General features: G+C 39.8%; 1 protein-coding gene across 5 annotated transcripts in view; it reads right to left on the bottom strand.

Annotated features, from left to right (window-relative positions):
- axin1 (axin 1) overlaps nucleotides 1–19,083 on the bottom strand; it is a 28,772-nt gene extending 9,689 nt beyond the window's left edge. Inside the window, exons 1-6 of one of the 5 annotated variants that reach the window (XM_061065652.1) lie at nucleotides 18,768–19,083; nucleotides 15,952–16,137; nucleotides 8,460–9,428; nucleotides 3,733–3,876; nucleotides 2,696–2,792; nucleotides 1,659–1,796 (exon numbers count right to left, since the gene is read on the bottom strand). In XM_061065652.1, the coding sequence (XP_060921635.1) occupies nucleotides 1,659–1,796; nucleotides 2,696–2,792; nucleotides 3,733–3,876; nucleotides 8,460–9,337 (1,257 nt within the window). In that variant the 5' untranslated portion in view covers nucleotides 9,338–9,428; nucleotides 15,952–16,137; nucleotides 18,768–19,083. Of the gene's footprint in view, nucleotides 1–1,658; nucleotides 1,797–2,695; nucleotides 2,793–3,732; nucleotides 3,877–8,459; nucleotides 9,429–11,871; nucleotides 12,061–15,951; nucleotides 16,138–18,767 lie in introns of those variants that run through there. The other 4 variants (XM_061065651.1, XM_061065653.1, XM_061065654.1 and 1 more) reach the window with 4 other exon arrangements.
- Nucleotides 19,084–20,604: the final 1,521 nt, after the last annotated feature.

Genomic DNA, 20,604 nt, shown 5'->3' with positions numbered 1-20,604 from the left:
TCTCATCGGCTCTCTGTATCGCACGCACGCACGCACGCACGCACGCACGCACGCAGATTTCAAAATGTCTGTCATTGCTCACAAATGATGTCACAGACAGAAAATATTCAAATAATGCAACCTCTGCAGTCCCTTTCGGAATTGATTTCCTCTTATGACCAGCTTGCTGCTGCTTGTCTCTATAAATCACCAGGTGCATTGCTCCATTGTCCCGAAATCCATTGTCCCTCTATTTGATTTGATTCTGAGAAGACTGTGAATTAACTGTAGCATTATGGTAACTTAGAAGTATTTTTTAATCAGATTTCTAAGAAAAGTCTTCATGCATATCATTTTCAACATTAGTTTACAGTTCCTTTTCTAAATGCACAGAGTCTCACTAGATAAAGGAAGTCATTTCATGCCTGCCTCCAGGTTTAATAAAGCAAACCGCAAGCCGTGTGATGGCAGCCTCTCTCCTTCCAGGTCCAAACCACATAAATTGTCTGCCTTGAGACTTAATATTTGGCTCTGTGTACAGAGGGAGATTCTGTTTGTGATAGCATCGACTATTTCATCATCGTTCAAGTGACATCAAACAGGCGGCACGCTGTTCCAGGCTTACAAGTGGCCGAGTGTGCAGGTGCTTCATCCGATTCATCCACAAAGCCAGATCGCTGACAGGCCAACGGTGGAATTCTCCAAATGATTCATGATGCTTTTTTGTTCCCCGTTCAAATGGCTAGCCTCATTAATTTTATTAAGGCCAGACGGATTTAAGTGTCCTTTGTTTCTGAAAACTTTAAACTCACTGGCCAGACACACATCTCGCCTTCAGTGGTGGCTGTGGTGACATCTCACACACATTTGTGATTCTGCTCAATATACTGTTTGCTTCTGAGTATTCCATTTACAGTCATGATTGAATTCAGACTCTTTAGTCAAAGGGGAACATCCATTCATAGGCTTAGGTGAGAAAATAAACTTGTAAATAAAAATGTGAAAAATGTGTCCAGTTTAAGAAAAAATAAAAGGTTAACCCAAAAAAAAGAAAAAAAAGATTTGTTGCCAATAGGAAATGATCCCATTACACCAAAATCTGCTCCAGAAATGATCAATGGTTCTGTTCTAAAAGCCGATAGACTGCTGTATCATTTCTGATTTTCCTTTTTGTATTTGGTCGTACACTTAGATTTTTCGCCCCAGTGTTGGTATAAAATAAGGGATTCTGTGATGGTATAACGACCTCTGCTGAATTAAATGAAGCATTTCCCTCTACATCTGTTATTTTACTGGTGAAGGAATAGTTTATGTGTTAAATAATTGGCAGATTAAAGCCATGATGAAAATCAATGATAGCTGCAGATTTAAACTTGCCCCTACTTTAGGGACAAGTACTTCAATTTTATTCCCCCCCCCCCGGCTAATATTATTCACTTACTCAGTAAAAGAAGCTCAGTATGTCTCTGAGTCAAAACATTTTGGTTCCTGTCCTTTCCCTGAACTCCCTCAAGAACTCATTTAGTCGACAGACAGCGCTCTGCAATGTGAAGCTCTGCATTAGCTCCGAAAAAATAAAACGCTGCTTATTCACACACGTTAACCCAAATTAACTAAAACAGTGGATCTGCTTGTGCTTTCAACAGTAGACACTGGCTCAGGAAATACAATGAACATACCAGTCGTACCCTCCTCAGCCGCTCCTCCAGCTTCTCCTGAGCCTCTCTCTCCCTCAGCACGCCCTCCAGCCTGCAGATCAGCTCTGCAGCAAACCTTTCCGGCTCCACATGGATATCCTTTGGAATCCGGTTTGTGCGCTGGGGGAAGACGTGTCAAACTGTGAGCACTCTCTGTGAATTTTTGCTACTGCTCAACAACTGTCAACACAATATGGGCCGTTTAAACCACCCTGACCCCTGACATCCTCTCAGTGACCACATAAAGGAAATATTAAAGAAGGCAGTGTCAAGAGTTAATAGACATTAGGCAACTGAAGACTGCTTGTCAGGTTTATTTTATTTTATTTTAATGAATTATTTTATTTGATTTAGATTAATGTATGAAATGTGGTATACAATACATTTCTACTTGAACTGCCTTCTCAAGGAGGGATATTTATTTTGTTTGTTGTTAATTGTTGTTAATGCACTGCATGTATGATGAATAGAAATCTGTTGGCACTTGACAAAAAAAAAGAAAAAAATAGGTTAGAAAAAACACCAACGTTACATAAAAAAAAGAAAAAAACTGGAAGCCATGTCAATCCAGTTGTCGTCAGTGAGGTGAAGCCACGATTATTATTTTTGGGCAGGAAAAGTGAGAGTAAGGAGTATACAGTTCTACAGTCCTAATAGGATGCTGCGTGTAGACTTTTAATTTGACTCTTTACTCAGAGGCCTAATTAGGTCCAGGTTTTCCAACCAAGAGACAGAATAAGCTGCAGAGGGAGGCATCAGGCTGTCACAGGGGAGGAATCATGTCTGCTAGGCTTCAGCGCACACAGCTTAGGAAAGCATCAAGCTGCATTTAGACAGCCAGTCGCTTTCACCATCAGCTATTCTTATACTCCATCACAGGCCCTGCGACACAGTCGAGCTTAAATATGCACATCTCAAATGTAGGAGTAGAGGAAAAAATACGGCAGGGACAGGCAGTTAGAGAAAGGGTGTAGAGGCAGAAAGTCAGAGGGAAGGGAAATAACCCATGAATAACTCACTGGAATATGATGTAGTGACACTCGCCCATTTGCTTTGGCACTGTCGTGCATCTCCCGGTGTTTCTGTTTGCGGTTTCTGCAGGGTGGTACCCCATCTCTGGAATTAACAACAAAGACATTTTCATAGAACATCCTCATGAATAAACAACACAGGCAGCTTTGAAGTGGAAAGGCTTTCCGCTGCGTTTTAGCCCAAATGAATAAGTCTTGATTAATCAGTACAGGCATTCTCACAGGTTTATTGTGTCTCTTCTGCACCACAAGTGGTCTGGCAGATTACAGTGACATGTTAACACACCCGTGAGTTTGTAATTCCACGCGGTATTGGTCATGCTGGGTTTTACACTCTCCTGTACTGAACGCTCTGGACCAAATAGCTGAAATAAGCCTCTCAAGCATTCAGCTTCAAACACATTTGTGTCCAGTTGTGAAAGCTTTGAAGTTTTTTGTGGGACAATTCTCCTGTGCCATCTTTCCAACTAAAAGGAAATGTTTTAAAAATCATATTTTACCAGCACACTCAAATGATACTGGGCATGTGATCCCAGATGGTAGATACGGCGCTTTTGGTCTCATCCCTGTGCCAAACAAGAAGACAAACTCTGCTTTGTTTAACACAAATAAAGAGCTGTGACTATAGAGAAATATTTTGGAGACATTTGGAATACTTTTTTGTCACAACTGCAAAGATAATCAAGTATGTTAACATTTATAGTCCTGTATATTCAAACATACAGTACATCATTTTATATCAGCTAAGAGTACAGTTTTAGGAACCCCAGAAAGCATTAGATAAGTCTAAAGGTTTTTACAGGTGCTTTACTACTTAAAGAGCAGATAAAAGTTTAAGTGCTGCTCCTGGTAAGTTTACTAAAGTGTTCTGCCTTTCATTTGGGGCTTCAGCCAGAAATGCAAAAGCTAAGCTCAGCCTTTATGATACAACAACTTAATGTTGTTAATGTACTCCATTATATATTTGTGTGTGTGTGTGTGTGTGTGTGTGTGTGTGTGTGTGTGAGTGGTGAGGCAATACTTACACACTACCGTCGGTTAGGGAAATTGTGTCTGTTGTGTCACTGGACATACTCTGCTGCTCGCTAGTCAAGGCGCTGGATGCAGGAGCCCTATCAAACAGATATGTGACAGGATGTGGGTTGATGGGCTCCATACACGTTGCATGTCTGAAAAATCAAGAAATAAAGGAAATACTGAGGAAAAAAGAATCATTTCTGACATAGACCATCATGACAACACTGACAAGGAGTGGAACAAAAATATTGATACAGCAAGTAGTACTTCTAAATGACTTCTACAGGCTGAACAGTTAACAAGAATAGTTGGCTGGTGGGTTAGTAAGTTAAAGGAGACAGTAGTTTTTGGTTTGGGTTAAAGTCTAAATAGAGTTGAAGGTTTAAATCACTGTAGAGCCACGAACACCACAGTGCTGTGTATTTATCATGTATGTGACATGTATGCTTAGTCAAGAAACATCAATGAATGCATCGACCACACTATAGACATTCTATAGTCTATAACTAATTGCTCTTTGGGGACAAATAAAGTGGAAGTTGAATGAAATGCAGGATATGATAGGATACCAGGACACCATACAGACCGTGATAACAATAATATCATGATACAGCGATTCTGCAATAACTGATATATTGCTAGACAATCTTAAAATGATTCAACACAATACCTGATTAACTGACAAATACAAAATGACCCTAAAAGGTTTAAGTGCAAGATGAACTAAGTCATTCACTGCAAGATGGTGTCAGCTTCACCTCTTATAACGCTTCATCCTTCAAAGTATTTTCCACCGCTGTCCTTTTCTTACTTTACCCTACTGTCAACTCGTTTGTCCAAATAACTTCATATTCAAATTTCCCTCCTTCATGTCATTCAAATAATTTGTCTCAACCCTTATAGACTTTCCTGAAAAGAATAATATTTTCATGAAACTCGGATATAAAGATTATTTGGATGGGCATGCAACAAATTTGAATACCGTTTAGTTTGTATCATTCAAGTGTGTGTCTATGTGTCTATGGCTGATCTTGGTTCTAATAGAACAAATAAACAAAGGGATCTGTGCTATAAGATTACTTGTGAAATATATAGCTTTAGCATTTTTTCAAACAAGAATCTCAGTAAGGTTATACAGAGGTAGCAAGATAACCTAGTAACACAGAAAAACTCAATTTCCTGCATCTTGTCAACCTTCCTAAATACAATAAAACACTGGAGTACCTCCCAATACAATTCTGGAGTGCTGAACTGCGGGGGTTTAACTGCTGCTCTTAATCTGACGCACACAGATATATTAGGAGGCTTCATTCTCGGTCACTGACTTTGCTGAGCACACTTCTTACCCATGAATTAAAGATGTTGGGCATCATCTCTTTTTATTCAAATTGGAATTCCCTGAAGCACAAATCCAAAGCTCTCTGCCTGTTTGGAATGCAGAAGAACCCAGCCACAGTTCAAAATGAAACCTTTGTGACCGGCTGATTTTCATTAGCATCTACATTAAACAACAGTGAATAATTCAAGCACCAGGTTGGGGAAGGGTTGGGACAAATACAAAAAAAGCAGTGCAGTCAAAAAATAAAAATTTTAGGCTGTCAGACAAGTGAAAGAAACCAACATTGGAAAAGAAACACAGCACTGGACACTCATTCATCTGATTCCTTTTAGTGATCTGAAATAACCACAATAAGACCATTTGAAAACACAAATGATCTCCTGTCCCTCCCAGTAACACAACATGCAAATGGTTACTTTGTCTCTGTATTCCACTATGCAGACCCTAAATCAATCACTCAAACACTACATTGACAATTGAGTCTTGCCTCTGAGGTACACAGCTAAAACTTGAAAACCAAACTGAGCTGTTCATATTCCAAAAATCTCACAAAGCATTCATGAGTGTATAGGTCCTTCTCTTTCAAGTCATCTTTTCCTTTTTAGAGCCGATCTGAAAGACTTTTTAATGTCCTTTGTTGCCTGTCTTTCCAGAGATCAGACACAATTGATGTAAAATTCAGTTTCACAAAAACCCAGCGGGTAATGCTAAAAGGCTATTTAAAAATTAAGCATGTCTTTTTGTAATTCCAGCCAAATGCTTGATTGCTGAAATAATGATGTGAAGTTAAACTCAACACTGTGTTTCACTCACTTATTTAAGCCTCAGTATTTGCTGCCTTTGGATACTGTTCACATCTTCCCATGCACATGGCTGGAATGCCTTGAGGTAATTATTTCGATCGACTTTTTTTCTTTTGCTCATTTTTGAAAAATTTCAAGCAAACACTGATGTACCAAAAAACTGCCTTTGAATATGTTTCGCAAGAACCTTCATCTTAGGTTCTGCTGATATCAAGCAGAGAGGCTGAATGCAATCAGAATGCAGAGAGAAAACCAGGACTAGTCCACAGACCCATCCTGACCCATCCTGCAACACATTCAGAGATACAGGCATTGCAAAACAACAAAATCATCTTATCAGATTACTGTGAAAGAACAGTAACACAACCCACTACCACATTGTAATTGTTTCTCATTTTGCATTGTTACACTTTATTTTGCCAAGATGGTTCAAGCCAAAGCATGTAACTAGTGCTATTTACTTCCATTTTGTTTAAGATTACATACTATCCAAAACAGGCGGATCACAAGTGTGTAAACAAGCATCCACAGTCAAACAGAGTCTGTTCTTGCTGTCATTTGTCTGGATAATGTGTGTTAAGATGAGCACACATTGGACGGATTAAACACTATTTTAGCCCCAAACTGGTTTTGGACCTGACTGATCAAATGGCACTGCCTTGTCCTCGTGTCAGAGTAAGTATTATAGTGAATAGTGGCACAGCTATCAGGTAAACATGTGTTCGCTCCTCTCCAAGTCTGATATCTATAAGTAACAGCAACATAATGCGAATGTGTTCGTTCTGCAGAGTATATCTGTGTCTGTCTGTCCCGAGCTTTAACATGAGCCCATCGCAGCACCAAAATGTATGTCCATTACAACCACCTAAACAACTGCTTAAAAGGTGTTCAATGATAACCACACTAGTTCCAACAAGTTACTCACAATAAAAGTCCCCAGCTATTATGTTGTTCGAATGCTTTTTAAAAAAAAATAAAACAGCTATAACATGGAATGTGGGGGGCCAAATCGTTAAACCATTGACTCAGATTCAGCCTACAAGATATAAGTCCTGAGAACTGAACTGAACACAGACTTATAAAAGCATCTTTCTTTGGACTCGTGCACTAAGATGATTTGAGTATAGCGTCACACGCTTGTTTGACGGGGGAGAAAGGGGGGTCATAGCACTTGAACATAATTCATTTTGTAATACTGCAATATCAAAATTATGAGCGCAAAAAGGAAGAGAATAGAGATATTCATTTCATGTCATCTTACCCACCTTTACTTGCAGGTTAAGGTCCACATGCCTGTGCTAGTTGCGCCCCTGTCAAGTGCTGCTCCTATCCACGGTGCTTACATCCGGGCAGGAGAAGTTGTTACAGCCTAGACGCAACAACTTACTGGCATCTTGGGCCTCCATTAAAAATAATAATAATTCATTTAAAGAACAAGTAATACTTGTCGACTACAGAGGGTGACCTTGTTTAATTTTCTTGTTTGTTAACAGCACACATTCATAGTTTTGGGATATAGGCCTTCCCACACAGACTGTATAAATAATATATGAAGCCGCTGTGACGTCACCCATTAGTTTGTCAACTGCCTTTGTGAATACTTCCGAGTTCTGCACTTTAGCGTTTTCCATTTTATTTTCTGAGTCAAAATGAACAATATCTGGACAAGAGGGAGAAGCTGGAGAGGATTAAGGGGTTTAGCAAACAGCAAGCAATAAAAGCTATGTCTAGTCTTTGCCTGCAGCTGATAAATTAGTTATTAAACTGTCAAAATTGGAGAAATACAAGTTATCAAAGGAAACAGGCGAGAAATTAGATAAATACTGCTCATTCAGAAGAGCAGCTGCAATTAACTTGTTTGGTAAATAAATAAATAAAGATAATGTTTTTCATCATCAATCAGCAGACTTGGTATTGCACTGATACCATTGCAGGCATTATAATATCTGGGCTAATCTACTTAGACTTACCACTGTGTAGAACATTTGACAGCTTGACAGGAAATTATTCAAATGATACTGCACACGCACACGCACACGCACACACACACACACACACACACACACACACACACACACACACACACACACACACACACACACACACACACACACACACACACACACACACACGCCAAAGTCAACTACTGGTATGAAACCACAGAATTGACAGACTTTAAAGGCTACGTAATTTTAATGACCTTAACCTTGTTGTCAAGATAAATACTACTTTAATTTAGGAAAAAAATAAAACATTGTTTGCGTATTGATTCAGAAAAAAACATTATATATTCCCACCTTTGTGAAGGAAATCATGATCCCAACACTCCCTGCACCAGAAAAAACGACTTCCACCTTTAAACACAAGTTAACATCTGAAGCCTCTGACATTTCCTCTCCACCAGGTGTCAATACACCGCTCCTCATATCTCAGCTTTCTCTTGTGCTATACTCAGGCTTTGTTCTCACTTCAAATCTGCAGCATTCTTGGTTTTGCGGGGTTTCAGCAGTATTTCTAATTCAGCAGTTTGCAGAGAAAAGGTGTTACGTTTAAGAGAAGAAGGGAAGCTTTGTAGTTCACTGAGAGGATTTACCTGTACTCGGGACTGTCCTGGAATCTGGGACTGTTGGAAACGTGTGGTGGTAGCGTCTCCGTTAGCAGCTTCTGGGTGAGCAGGCTGCTCATCATGGGGATGCACTCGGGCTGCTCCTCTGGCTTGTCCTCACTTCTTAATTTTGTTTTTTCATCTGAAGGTTGTAAATAACCCCACAGGCCTTTACCATTCCCAGAGACAGGGCTCTGATTGCTATACAGCTTGGGGCTCTCTCCTCCTGTCCTTGTATATTTCAAATATATGTCAGACTTAAGAAATAAAGGATAGGTGTTTTCCTCAAGCATAGTCTGTATCTCAGTCTGAGCCTGGTCGAACATCGCAGGATCAATTTGGAGCTTCAGGACGCAGTCTTTAATGAAGGACTTTGTAGCTGGTTTGATCTGCTTGGAAACAATCCCGTTGTTGTCCACAATGTATTTCCGATAGATAGCTTTAGCCAGTTTAATTTTCCTCTCCTCATACTCCTCATTTGCTTCAAGTTTGCGGAAGCCGCTGCAGGCAAACCAGAAGTCTAACATATCTGCACACTCCTCCTGCTCTAGGAAAGTCTTAAACAGGAGGATGCCATCTGTGTCATCCAGGAGAGAGTGAAGAGATTCGGCCCACTTTAGGTAGGGTGGTGTAGGAGAAGCGCTTCCCTCTGGCTCATAACCAAGGTCTAAGTCGGGTCGCCTGGGTGTAGCCACAGACGCCTCACATTTAAGGCTCTCTGTCTTTGAGGAGAAGCCAGGGTTGCAGTACGGGCGTCCATCACTGCACACCAGCTCACCTTCTTCCCCTGGCACTGGAGGCCTGGGAGCATCCTCAGTAAAGCTGCCTCCTTCTTCTAAGTAGTCCCTTTTGTCGCTTATGCTCATAGTCCCAGCATCCACAAACCACGTCCCCGTAGAGCCCGCGCTGCAACACTATTAGATCCAGATCTCTACTTATGCCGCTGCACAAAAACTCCTGCAAGGAGGGAAAATACAAAATGAGACGCAGCTTCATCACATCATTGAGTAGTGCTAGCTTGTTTCAGCCCTTTCCATGATAATTGTTTTTACTCTGTATTCTCAGATTATTGGGCAAATATGCAGTGATTAATTGATAAAAGAGGTGAAATCACATAACATATTATTGCTGAAAAAAAAATGGATTATGTGCCATATTCACCATATGCTTGGTTACAAACGGATTAGAGCCTCCTTGGAGATTATCAGACTTTTGCACAGTTCGCATTTGATCAGATTTTCAGGAAAAACTTGTGCCTGTGCCAATTTCCAGCTGAGCTTAAAATTAACTCAACTTTTGTGGGAATCCAGAGAATTGTGGCTGGCTATAATGAAGCTTTTTAACTAGAAAGTTGCCTCAGTTTCACTCTTATATGCAACACATGCTGCTCGAAAGGTGAGCTTTTTGGCTTTTTGCACTTTGATATGAAATGCGCAATTACACTCTTTGAAAGCTACAGTACAAAGCTGGCATAGTGAACTTCTGGTAGAATTAGGGAATTGATGCAATCGAAAAATTGAGGAGAAAACTACCAAGAAATCAGTAACACAGATATATACTGAAATAAATGATGAGGACTTGACCTCACATGACTGCGTATTCTGCAAAACATCTTAAAAAGGTATGCAGAAATTGAAAACTGATGTCATTAGGCATATAACAAGGTTTTATAGGCTATAATTGTGCAGCACTGAGTCACATTCAGAGTTATGTGGGCGTGTTGTGGTAATCCAGGCCAAGAGTCGTGGCTTCAACGCAGTCTGGCTGTGAAGCTGCTCTCTATCAAGCAGCAAATATGAATATGATGAAGCGTTAATGTATCCTCTCATTTGTATGCAACAGTATATCATTACTTTACACAGCTACTCAAGATTCATCTGAAGGAGTACGAGCGTTTCATCACATTGGTGAATTCACTTGAGGTTTACAATATGAACTCATTTACAATGCAGCCTTATTATTCCCAAATATAAGCCAATATGAGCATTACTGTAAATGATATGCAATTGATTGATGTTTCATATTCTCTCTTTACTCCATCCAGCTGCTGTCATAGTGCATGGTCAGCTGCAGAACAGTAGGCGGAATGATTTTAGGGATTGGATGTCTGGTTCAAGGACACATCCTGGTCCTCACATTTCGTCACTGTGCATTTTTTTGCTGAGGAAAGACACAGTGGTGCCAATATCTCCATCTCTGCACGTACAGCTTATGATTAAGCTCCCAGATGGAGAGTCCGTAAACACAGAAGAGCTGCTTTCCTGATGATGAAACCAAAGCAAGAGAACCATCTTTTTCTCAGACTATACCATTCACATATCTATGCAACAGCCTCTTGAAGCTGTAGGATGGACATCAGGGTGCCCAGTAATTGCGCTAACCAAACAAAACAATGAGTCATTTTATATACATTCTGATTACTAATTTCACATTCTCTGTTTAGATGTGAATAGTTTTTTGGGATTCATAGTGCGCTTATAAAGGGACTGACAACTACCCTTTCTCTGGCTGTGATTATAAAGATTTAGTAAAGGTTGCCATCACGTTCCCTTTAGAGCACACCCACTCTCTGTCTTATCCAATACAGAAAAATATTACTTTCGTGATTGAACAAAGACAGGAGAAGGTTGGCAACAGAGCAGTTCTCTCTGCCCAATCCTAAAGTGTGGGCAGCACGTGCACTTTGCATGAGGGCAAGGTGTGACTTACTGACAATGAAAAACACAATGTGGGATATTTAGAATGCAAGATTATTTCCTGGCCGGTGTATTATCAAGCGTTAACGAAGACGCTTGTATCTACCTCATCTTTGACTCAAACAGTCATGGTGCTACAGTGATGCTCGGTTAGCGCGTGCACATTTAAATTAACGGTTCTGCGGTCACAGGTGTGTGGTTTGACAAGGCTCGTGCGCTATTTTTTTTGCCGGTCAGAGGCAGGTTCAGGAAAGGTCCCTTTAACCTGAAACTGTTCCCATTTGTTCCTCTGAAGTGAGCCTCTCATCACATTCATGTCTTGGCCTCTCCAGAATGAGCAGAACAGCAGCGGCGAGTGGGGGAGGGGAGCCAGAAACAAACTCCGTCTATACACACACACACATACATACACACACAGCCAGGCCTTTCAGCAGCCGGCCGACAAGTGCACAACTTTGTCACACTACTCACCTACAAATAGGCTATCTATTATCTCCGAGAACAGCCGTTTAACTAAAACCACAACATAACGACCGCAAACATCCCCCCTACTCCCCCCCCCCCCCACCCCCCGTCAGAGGACACAGAGGGAATCCCACATCAATATCAGAGCAGATTTACAACCAGCAAAGCGATGGCACATATCCCCGACTACCGCAATCCCAATCTAAACTGGGAGAGGAGAAAAGTGACATATACTTTACCGGTGGAAATCGTCCTCCTGCTCTCGGCTGCATCGTTCACTTAGACCGGGACAAGTCCCCGCGAACAGTGTCATAGTTGCAAATTACAAGACTTTAAAAATAACAAAGAAAACAGTCCGCTCTCCTCCTCTCCATGGCTGTCTCTCACTGTCTGTGCGGAGCCAGCCCAGGCTACACAGACAGCAATGATGCACAGCGCCTCGCCCGTTCACTACACACATTACCAGAGTTTAGTGTTGGTACATGTGATACACTGACTCTTTTTTTTTCTTCCTCTGCCTCACTATCAAGAATTAAAATACCCTACATATCTCAAAAAGATTCTTGTACTTTTCCCCTTATTTCGGGATTTAAAATTGTATTTCTTATTAAGGCGTAATGGCAGTCTTTAGTAAGTATTAATTTGCTCACACAATTCTAAACAAAACCTCTTAAAAGTATATGTATGGAAGGCAGGTCAGCATGAATATAAAAATACTTCATTGGGAACTGAATTTGGATTACAGGTCAAAACTAGGCTAATGTCTGTTTATTGTTATATGCTGTCTTCAAATATTGAAAAAAAAAACGTTTTATAAATGCAAACAAGACTATTGATTATATCAGATAAACCCCCTCGAGGGAAAATGGATAGTTCTATTTTTTTTTTCAAACGCATTGCTCCTTTTTTATTTCATGCACCTGTATTAATGATTGCAATTTTAGTAGGCCAACTTGTCTACAAAACGCGTGCACGATTTATTAATTTGCATGCATTTTATTCGAATTTCGTGGGCCCCTGTTAAATTGCACCTGCACAACTTGCTTATTTAAGCTACTACAATGTCCCTGTTACTAAAACGTTCCTGTTGTCTACAAGCGAGGAATACAAAGGATACATTCTTCCTGCATCTTATCCCATCTCCCCCTATCCCATGTTTCTTTTGTAAAGCATCTCGAGATAACATTTATGAATTGGCGCTATAATGATTTATTGATTGAACGATTGAAAGGTCACATTCAAAATGCACTTTCCCATGTTTTTTCGAACACTAATATGTGTCCTTAGTCTGTCTACAAACCCCTCAATAATTAGAAAAGTCCATCCCCTTTCGTCTTTTTCCTGCCCGACTTTTTCGAAAATGTGTGCTAAAACTGACCGGTTTTCCCTTTGTGACATCACAAAAGGCAGTAACCCCCAGGTGGGTCATACTCCCACAGCTAGCAGTTTGTTCTGCCCTCTGAGTCCACCTTTCAACTGTAAACAATATGGCATGGTGTAAGAAAGCCAAGCCACATCCCCTTCCACAGAGGGGCCCATGGTCAAACAGCTCTTGCATTTAAAGCTACAGGCACAGAACAGCCTGGGGGTTTATAGGCATGATAAAATAAAGGATCAGAGTGGACTTTAATGTTATTGTAATGGATCTAGGTGTAGCCATAAATCAAGTTAAACTCGCTAATCTGAGCAACTGTTTTCATTTAAAATCTTCTCGCTTGATGAGAAAGTACACAGACAATGGATAGACTACTAAAAATCCAGTAGATATCGCCCTTGAGCACCATCACGAAACCAAAACAAACTGCTGTTTGGCGACACCTCCGCCACACTGAATCCTTCGCTCTCCGTCAGCGTCACACCTCCAAGCCCTCTCCCCACATGTTTGCGCAAAGGAGTTATCAAATTGGAACGCACCATAATTAAGCACTGAACGCTAAGCGCAAGAGGTGGACAACATTGTCCTTGTCTCGAGCTGCATTGTTGTGTTAGCAGGCGAATGGTAGCGCTCTTCAGCTTGCTCGTAGCTTCACATTGCATGTACATTTACACTGCATGACTTAAGGGTAGATCTAGAGGTAGGTTTTGGAGTGAATAGCACAATAAATACGTTACACGGTGAAATGTGAAATCTCAAAACAAGATATAGCATTAAATCTACCCTTAAATCCAGATACTTACTGGGGAGATGATGTCACCCTGTTCTCTGAATTAAGAAATATTTTTTACCAAACCATGGTAGGAAAATTAGAAATTTCCAAGACCGCTATGTGTTTGTGCAATGCTATACTGATACTGTCGGCTGTCCCATGACTGTCTTCTGCATATAAGTAAAGACAGTAACAGTGTGGTAACCCTTTCTGTTAGTCCACATGTATACAGTATTCCAGCATTCTATAACTTCCAAAATGATTCCTAAAAACACCGAATTGAATTCCCCTTAGATATGTCTTTAGTTTTCCTTTTCCAGCACCGGCAAAGTCATGAATAAAGTGGAGGCGTCTCATCTGGTCTTACTTACTTTATGTGCACTTGCTTTTGACGACACATTAATGGTACAGTACAGGATTCTTGTGTGGATCTGCATCAGGTGCTCACAACTACACCAATCAAAGGCAGATCATTAATGTGTGAATAATAAAAAGAAACCTAATTCACCTTTGTCAAAGCACTGTAAACGTCTTCATTTTGGTCGAGAAAACGACACAATGACAACACTGACTTTACATGTTCAATCTGTCAAAGCTTCTAGTGCAAAGACTACACTTTCAACATCTCTACTCCATATTGCAGGCCCCATTTTTTACAAATACAACACAGTTTCAAAAGGGTTTGCTGTGGAGGCAGAAAGTCTGCGGCTTTTGATTCCATACAGAGATTGCACCAGACGACTGGTTAGGTTATAAGGGTTACACAAGCTCAAAGTGCTTTCATCGGTGAAATCAGCATACCACGGAACAAGTTTTATCTCTCCTTTTGATGTTTTCACCACCAGGAAGTTTCAGTCAAATAGCTGACAAGGTGTTAAATTCTGGTGTTGAACTCAGGGCAACTCCATCATCACTACCAGTACCTATCAACAACATACATGACCCCTGTTGCAGTGTTATTTATATTACTTTGTGGTGACATAACAGCTCAGATATACATTGTGGATGCAGACGGTGTAGCCATCATTTTCAGCAGCTGCAAAATGCTTTAGTTGAATGAAATGTTTCCAACTCCTCAGTTTGCCTAACATGTCGCTATAGCCTTGAAGACATATTAGCTATTTTGTGTGTGTGTGTGTGTGTGTGTGTGTGTGTGTGTGTGTGTGTGTGTGTGTGTTGTGCACAATGGAACAAATACTTCTAGGCCATAACCAAACGTATCTGTTCTGTATAAACACTACAGTGTTTAAAACAGCCATTAACATTCAACTTTGACAACTGTACAGAATTTAAACTTCATTTTGACTAGTTGGCCAAAGAATATGTCAAAAAGCAGGCCCGCAGAGCTGCAATAAATAGCGCTAATACACTCCTTCTATTGCTTTGGAAGAAGACACCGAATGCAACAATGTCTCAGCTGAAAATACAAAGCTACATTTCAGTCCCCTATTTTGAACTCTCTACTGAGACTGAACAGTAAAAACACTGCAGGATCAGATCAAACGCAAGTTTGTTGTCAGCTTTCAAGCTTTCATTTTAAGTAATCATTTGCATGGTTATGAGTACGGTTACTGAGTCTCATATAATAAAAGACGATCGGAACCATTAAAACACAACACATTCGATTATGAATCCATAGAGCAAACCATTTGGGAGAGCAAGTAGAAGCATGCATACACATTTCCAGTCAGATAAAACATGCATAAGATCTCAGACATACAGCTCCATCAACAACCAAAAATATTGTGGGCAGTAACAATTTAAGCATCCTAAGACAATTTTCTTCTCACACTACATACTGTATTTGTATTATTGTTTTAATTTCTAAAGGAATTCCAATGTTTTCTCAATTCAATGTATGTCAAAGGTCAGGATTTGTTCTTGTGAAAAACATCAGAAGTGCTTCAGAAGCTCAGATCAGGGATGTTTAGGCCTGCCAAAACATATCACATCATCATTCACGACTTCCAGCCTTAACAGTCATTTCAGGACTCCACAATCATAATCCAACCACGTGCTTTTCTTTCAAACATGTCAGCGGAACGACTCAATCAGCCTTTTCCTATATAAATACATGATTTATATACTCAACCTTCAAGAAAAACACAGAAGATGATGATGATGGTGGAGGAGGAGAAAAAGCAGATTCGCATGCACATCAACTTTTGTTACCTTGAGTTTGATCGTCTTCCTTACACATCCTCCTTCAGTATATCCATCTATTGCAGAGTCCATTGCATGGTTATTTAACACAGCATGCTGCAGTAATGGAAACATCCTTCTCATCCCTCTGACCCAGGCTGGCTTGGCTGAAGCAGAATGTCGCCATAATGGTTTGTCTTTGCCATCCATTTGATCCTGATGGAAAAGGAAAGAGTTTAAGACTGCATATTCATAGGAGAAAAAAGCAGAATATATGTCGAGGAACAATCGTATCTATGTTTTCTAAATACTATAAAGCATGTTGTATTCTCTCTGTGCCTTATCCAACAGCATCTGACACTGTAGCTGTAAAAACACTAACACATTTAGACGTGCATGAGAGAACATATCAGGAGGCAAACTGATCAAACGTACAAACACACTCCTTGACAACAACCCTGAGCTTGTTTTGTTCTGTCTGTTTTGTATTAGATGTTGATTTTAATGTATTTTAAAGGCCGATCTACTGCCTTTAGAATAAGCTAAGGCTATTAATACTGTGCAGTGTGTGGAATTGTTTTACTTGCTTCATATTTGTTCCTTTACAAATAAAAGTTCAACAGATAAATAAAAGATAATTCCAGCGCTTTAAGAATCATGTTACTTCCAGGATGCTGTACCCATTGGGAAACAACAGACACCAAACTTAAAATGTGTTTGTTAAGGAGCTGAATTAGTCATTATATGTGAGAATTGTTGCAAACCAGCAACCCGCTATAATTTAAGAAGTCACCTGCCTCAAATGCAACACAGATATCCATCATCAGCCAAACCAGCGTCTCTAAAAATAGATTACATAAATTACTCATACCTTACATCACATATCATATACCCCAAAACAGCAGGGTAACATAGGTTGAGTTGTTGGAATTATACCCCCTCAAACACATTTTTTTTCTCTTATGCCTATACTGGTGATCCACTGAGCTCCGTGCAACATGTTAAACTATTAGAGCTACACCCACTTCTTTGTTTTGTTGTAGAGATGGGCCAATATTAAAGAATTAAAATAACTAATGGCATTCATGTTTTCTGATAATGAACTACAGGGAACACCATCCATCTACTGGGTCTTTGCCATGTCGGACGAAAAATAATGTAGATGTATGTGACTATTCTATGTTTCAAACTACTGATCGTTATGCTCCCATGACAAATTGATGGGAGAATGATGCACCAAAGCTTAATTTAGCACTAAAAAAATGGAAGAAAATGATAGATACCTAAACTCCAAATTGTCAAATAGACGATTGACATTAATTTAGACTGTGAATAAAAAAAAAACACCTTTCTTCCCTGTAACTTCACACAGGAAGCCCTCAAATGAGTGGAGGAGCTGCTCAGCATGCAGAGAAACAAAATAACATGTTCCACTGCTCAGAAGTGTGACTGTAGCATTCAGACCCATTTATGAAATGAGCTAAGACCAAGTACAAGTAGCATATTGTGCCAGAATCTTTTAGAGATGCTTGGTCATTAAAACCCAAACAATAAAAGATATTGTGAGATTTTCTTTTGTCCTTTTTTGATGACTGAACAGTGATAGAATTTCTTCTCGTAAAAATTCTGTCGTTGGATATTTGTTGGATGTTTTTCTAAATCAGAATCAGAATCAGAAATACTTTATTAATCCCAGGGGGAAATTTGTTTGCTACAGTTGCTAATAACACCAAAAATCAGTAGGAAGTACAGATAAGTTAACAATATAAAATAAAATAAAAATATAATAAGCGCAAGTACCAAGTCAAAGCAAAAAGAAGTTTGAATTCCATATTGTGAATTACTATACTATCATTTTACAATATTTTCAAGTTCTTAATCATCCAACTGAAGTTAAGTGTTACCAGTGGACAACTCCATGTTTTTCAACGCAGTCCTTTCACTTGTCTTTTGTTCCATCTGTCAGTGTGGATTTAGACACCCTCGTAGGCCTTGGCTGAAATAGGCTTATCTCTGTTGAAGACTTACTGATGAACAAAAGCCCATTAAGGCATTGAAATGAATACTCCCATTCTCAGTCTAACAATAAAAGGCTTCTATTTTCTAAATTGGCTGTTTTCAAAGAATTCAAAGTTAGACGAACAAAGGATGCAACAACATGCTCAAAACCCTTACAACTAAAACTGTTCAAACCTACATGAAGCTTTTGGACCCAACACTCGAGTATTAAGCTATTAGTTATTTATATAAGAGAGTTTGGATACAAATGTGTCAGACACGTTAACGTTATTCAATGACAATGATTCAAAGAGAACATCAAAAGACTGTCAGAAAATGTATTCTGGAGTCCTGCTGATTTTCTTTGTCCTGGCTGAATATGTCATGGCTAACAAGCCTTGGAGTGGATTAGGCACAGAGGATTGAGCAATTTGCAGACTTGAGTTTATTTTTGCTGGATATTCGAGCTCTCAGAACACCATATTCTCAAAAGAGGGAAAATCTTATTAACAAAGCCCACATTTCCTATGTTGGCATAATACCAAAGGCATACATCTGTAACCATGTACCAAATGGTGAAGTACATTGTCAAACATCTGCTACAAAAAAAAAGAAATTAATTTAGACGCTGTATCTGTCGGGGTTTTCAGTAGTCTGGTCATGGGATGCACATTCACTGGTCAAATCAAATGATGTGCTTTGGTTTTGATGAGAGGGAGAACACAACAAAGCCAGTATGGCACTCTCATGAAAATGATAACAGACATAATAGACCGATAAACAATACAATGGAAAGTTACAGGTAATCAGAGTTTTCATCCTCAGAGATTGAAAAGCTGACATCATACCTGCTGATTTACCTTTCTGTGTTCCTCTTGGTTTTGTTGTGTTGAATCGCAGACTACTCCCAAAGCTTTTCTGTGGATCGAGTATAGTCCTTCGTAGTCTGCAGTGAAGACTGCCGCCATCTTTAATCACAACAGAGTCCATCTGTCGATGGTTCTTCCCTTTCTACCCTCTCTTTCTCTGTTCCAGTCTCTCTGTTCCAGCCCTCTCTGTTTGTTGTGGGGGGTTCTTATTTTCCATCCAACATCAAACCACCATATCGACAGGCTCATGGGCCGCCCAGTAGGGGAGCAGCCTGAACAAGCTGCATTGGCTGTTGTTCTTTTCAAAGCCGCAGATTATCTGAGCACAGTTAGTTTCTAAAAAATGATACAAATAGCCCACAAAAATTTAATTTGAGCTCCCAGGCCTTTGATTTTTAACAAGCCTGGCCTCAAAGATTCTCCATCATTTCTGAACTTATCTTTTTCTCACATGTTGTGACTGATTGGTTTTTGAGCTCTTTGATTGAGCCCACATCTGTCTAACTACTTGCAAATTTGTCAACGAATCATTTCTAATCATTTAAACGAAAAACTGTTTTTTTTTTCCCACATAATTTCTTGCTGTTCCATTGTAAAAGAGTAGAAAGGATATCTTCTTTTTAGGCACAATAATCCATTTCATTTACTGATTTCATTTAAAGTGACACTTCTTTGTTCTCAGCATTCTTTTTACATCCAAAGCTTGAATGCTAAAGCGTGTCTTGTTTATAGCCAATGTTTTGTTCTGCGAAACTCTTCCAGGGAACAATAAGAGGAGTTGAATTTCAAAATGGTAGATGCTCTCACCTTCCTCTCCTGCTTTGTGACTCGTCCAATCTTGTTTCTGTGGTCCGCCATGACTGGGCGCAGTCCCCTGCCTGCCACTGTACAATACTTTCTCATACTCATAAACATCTTACTGATTCTTATTAGTGTGTTGCTGAAAGATGAGCATCTTTACTTATTGCGGCTTCAGCCGTGTGACCCTATTGGAGGAAAGAGGGACCAGATGATTGTCTGCACATCCTTATTGTAGCTATGGTAACAGACCCAACAGGCGTGACTGATTTGCCCCTGATTACTTGAAACACATTGGGAACAAATAAAAAGAAAATCATAAAGTGTTTGTTTTTTGTTGCAAAAATAAGATTGGTTTTCTTAAAGACAAAATATTCCAGCCCTGGATTTACAATGCACTGCAAGATAAATTGATAATAATTCAACTTAGATCCATCCGCAACATGAAGTTGTGGAAGAAGCCCAATGAAAGAGGAGATGTTATAAAGAGGAGAAAGATGGATGAAAAGACATTTTTGGAGAAAGCGGGAGAGATGATATTGCCTTTGTTATGTAGCTTCATCAGCTGCTTACCCTTCAACTGGATTTCACACTCGCTTGTCTGGTTGTGGCGCAGGGTCAGATCCAGCACACCCCCCCTCACAAATTCACAATGGCCAATTCTCTCGTCACACTGCAACCAGCAGAGAGCCACTGAGCTGGCTGCTGTGTGCTTTCGTCTGGACTGTATAAACATATAAACACTCTTTGTCTCCAGGTTCTGACTCGCAAGTTATTGTAAGAAACATGTATTTCAGTTCATTAAAAGGTTATACTTCAGACAAAAAAATATATGTATGAGTACGACAGAAGGGGTGAAATCTCATGACATTATAGCAAAATGCTCCTCCAGGTCCGTACTGTATGCTATACAGCAGGGACTCAACAGGGATAGTTTTATAGAAATGATTCTTTAAGAGAATTTATAAATTAAATAAGTCACCTTAAACACACGAAACATAAATTAATCCAATAAAAG

This window comes from Labrus mixtus, chromosome 20 (genome assembly GCF_963584025.1).
Source record: "Labrus mixtus chromosome 20, fLabMix1.1, whole genome shotgun sequence".
In the NCBI taxonomy this organism is placed as follows: domain Eukaryota; kingdom Metazoa; phylum Chordata; class Actinopteri; order Labriformes; family Labridae; genus Labrus; species Labrus mixtus.
Note: the sequence above shows the minus strand (reverse complement) of the source record. Positions and strands in the feature narration are given on the sequence as shown.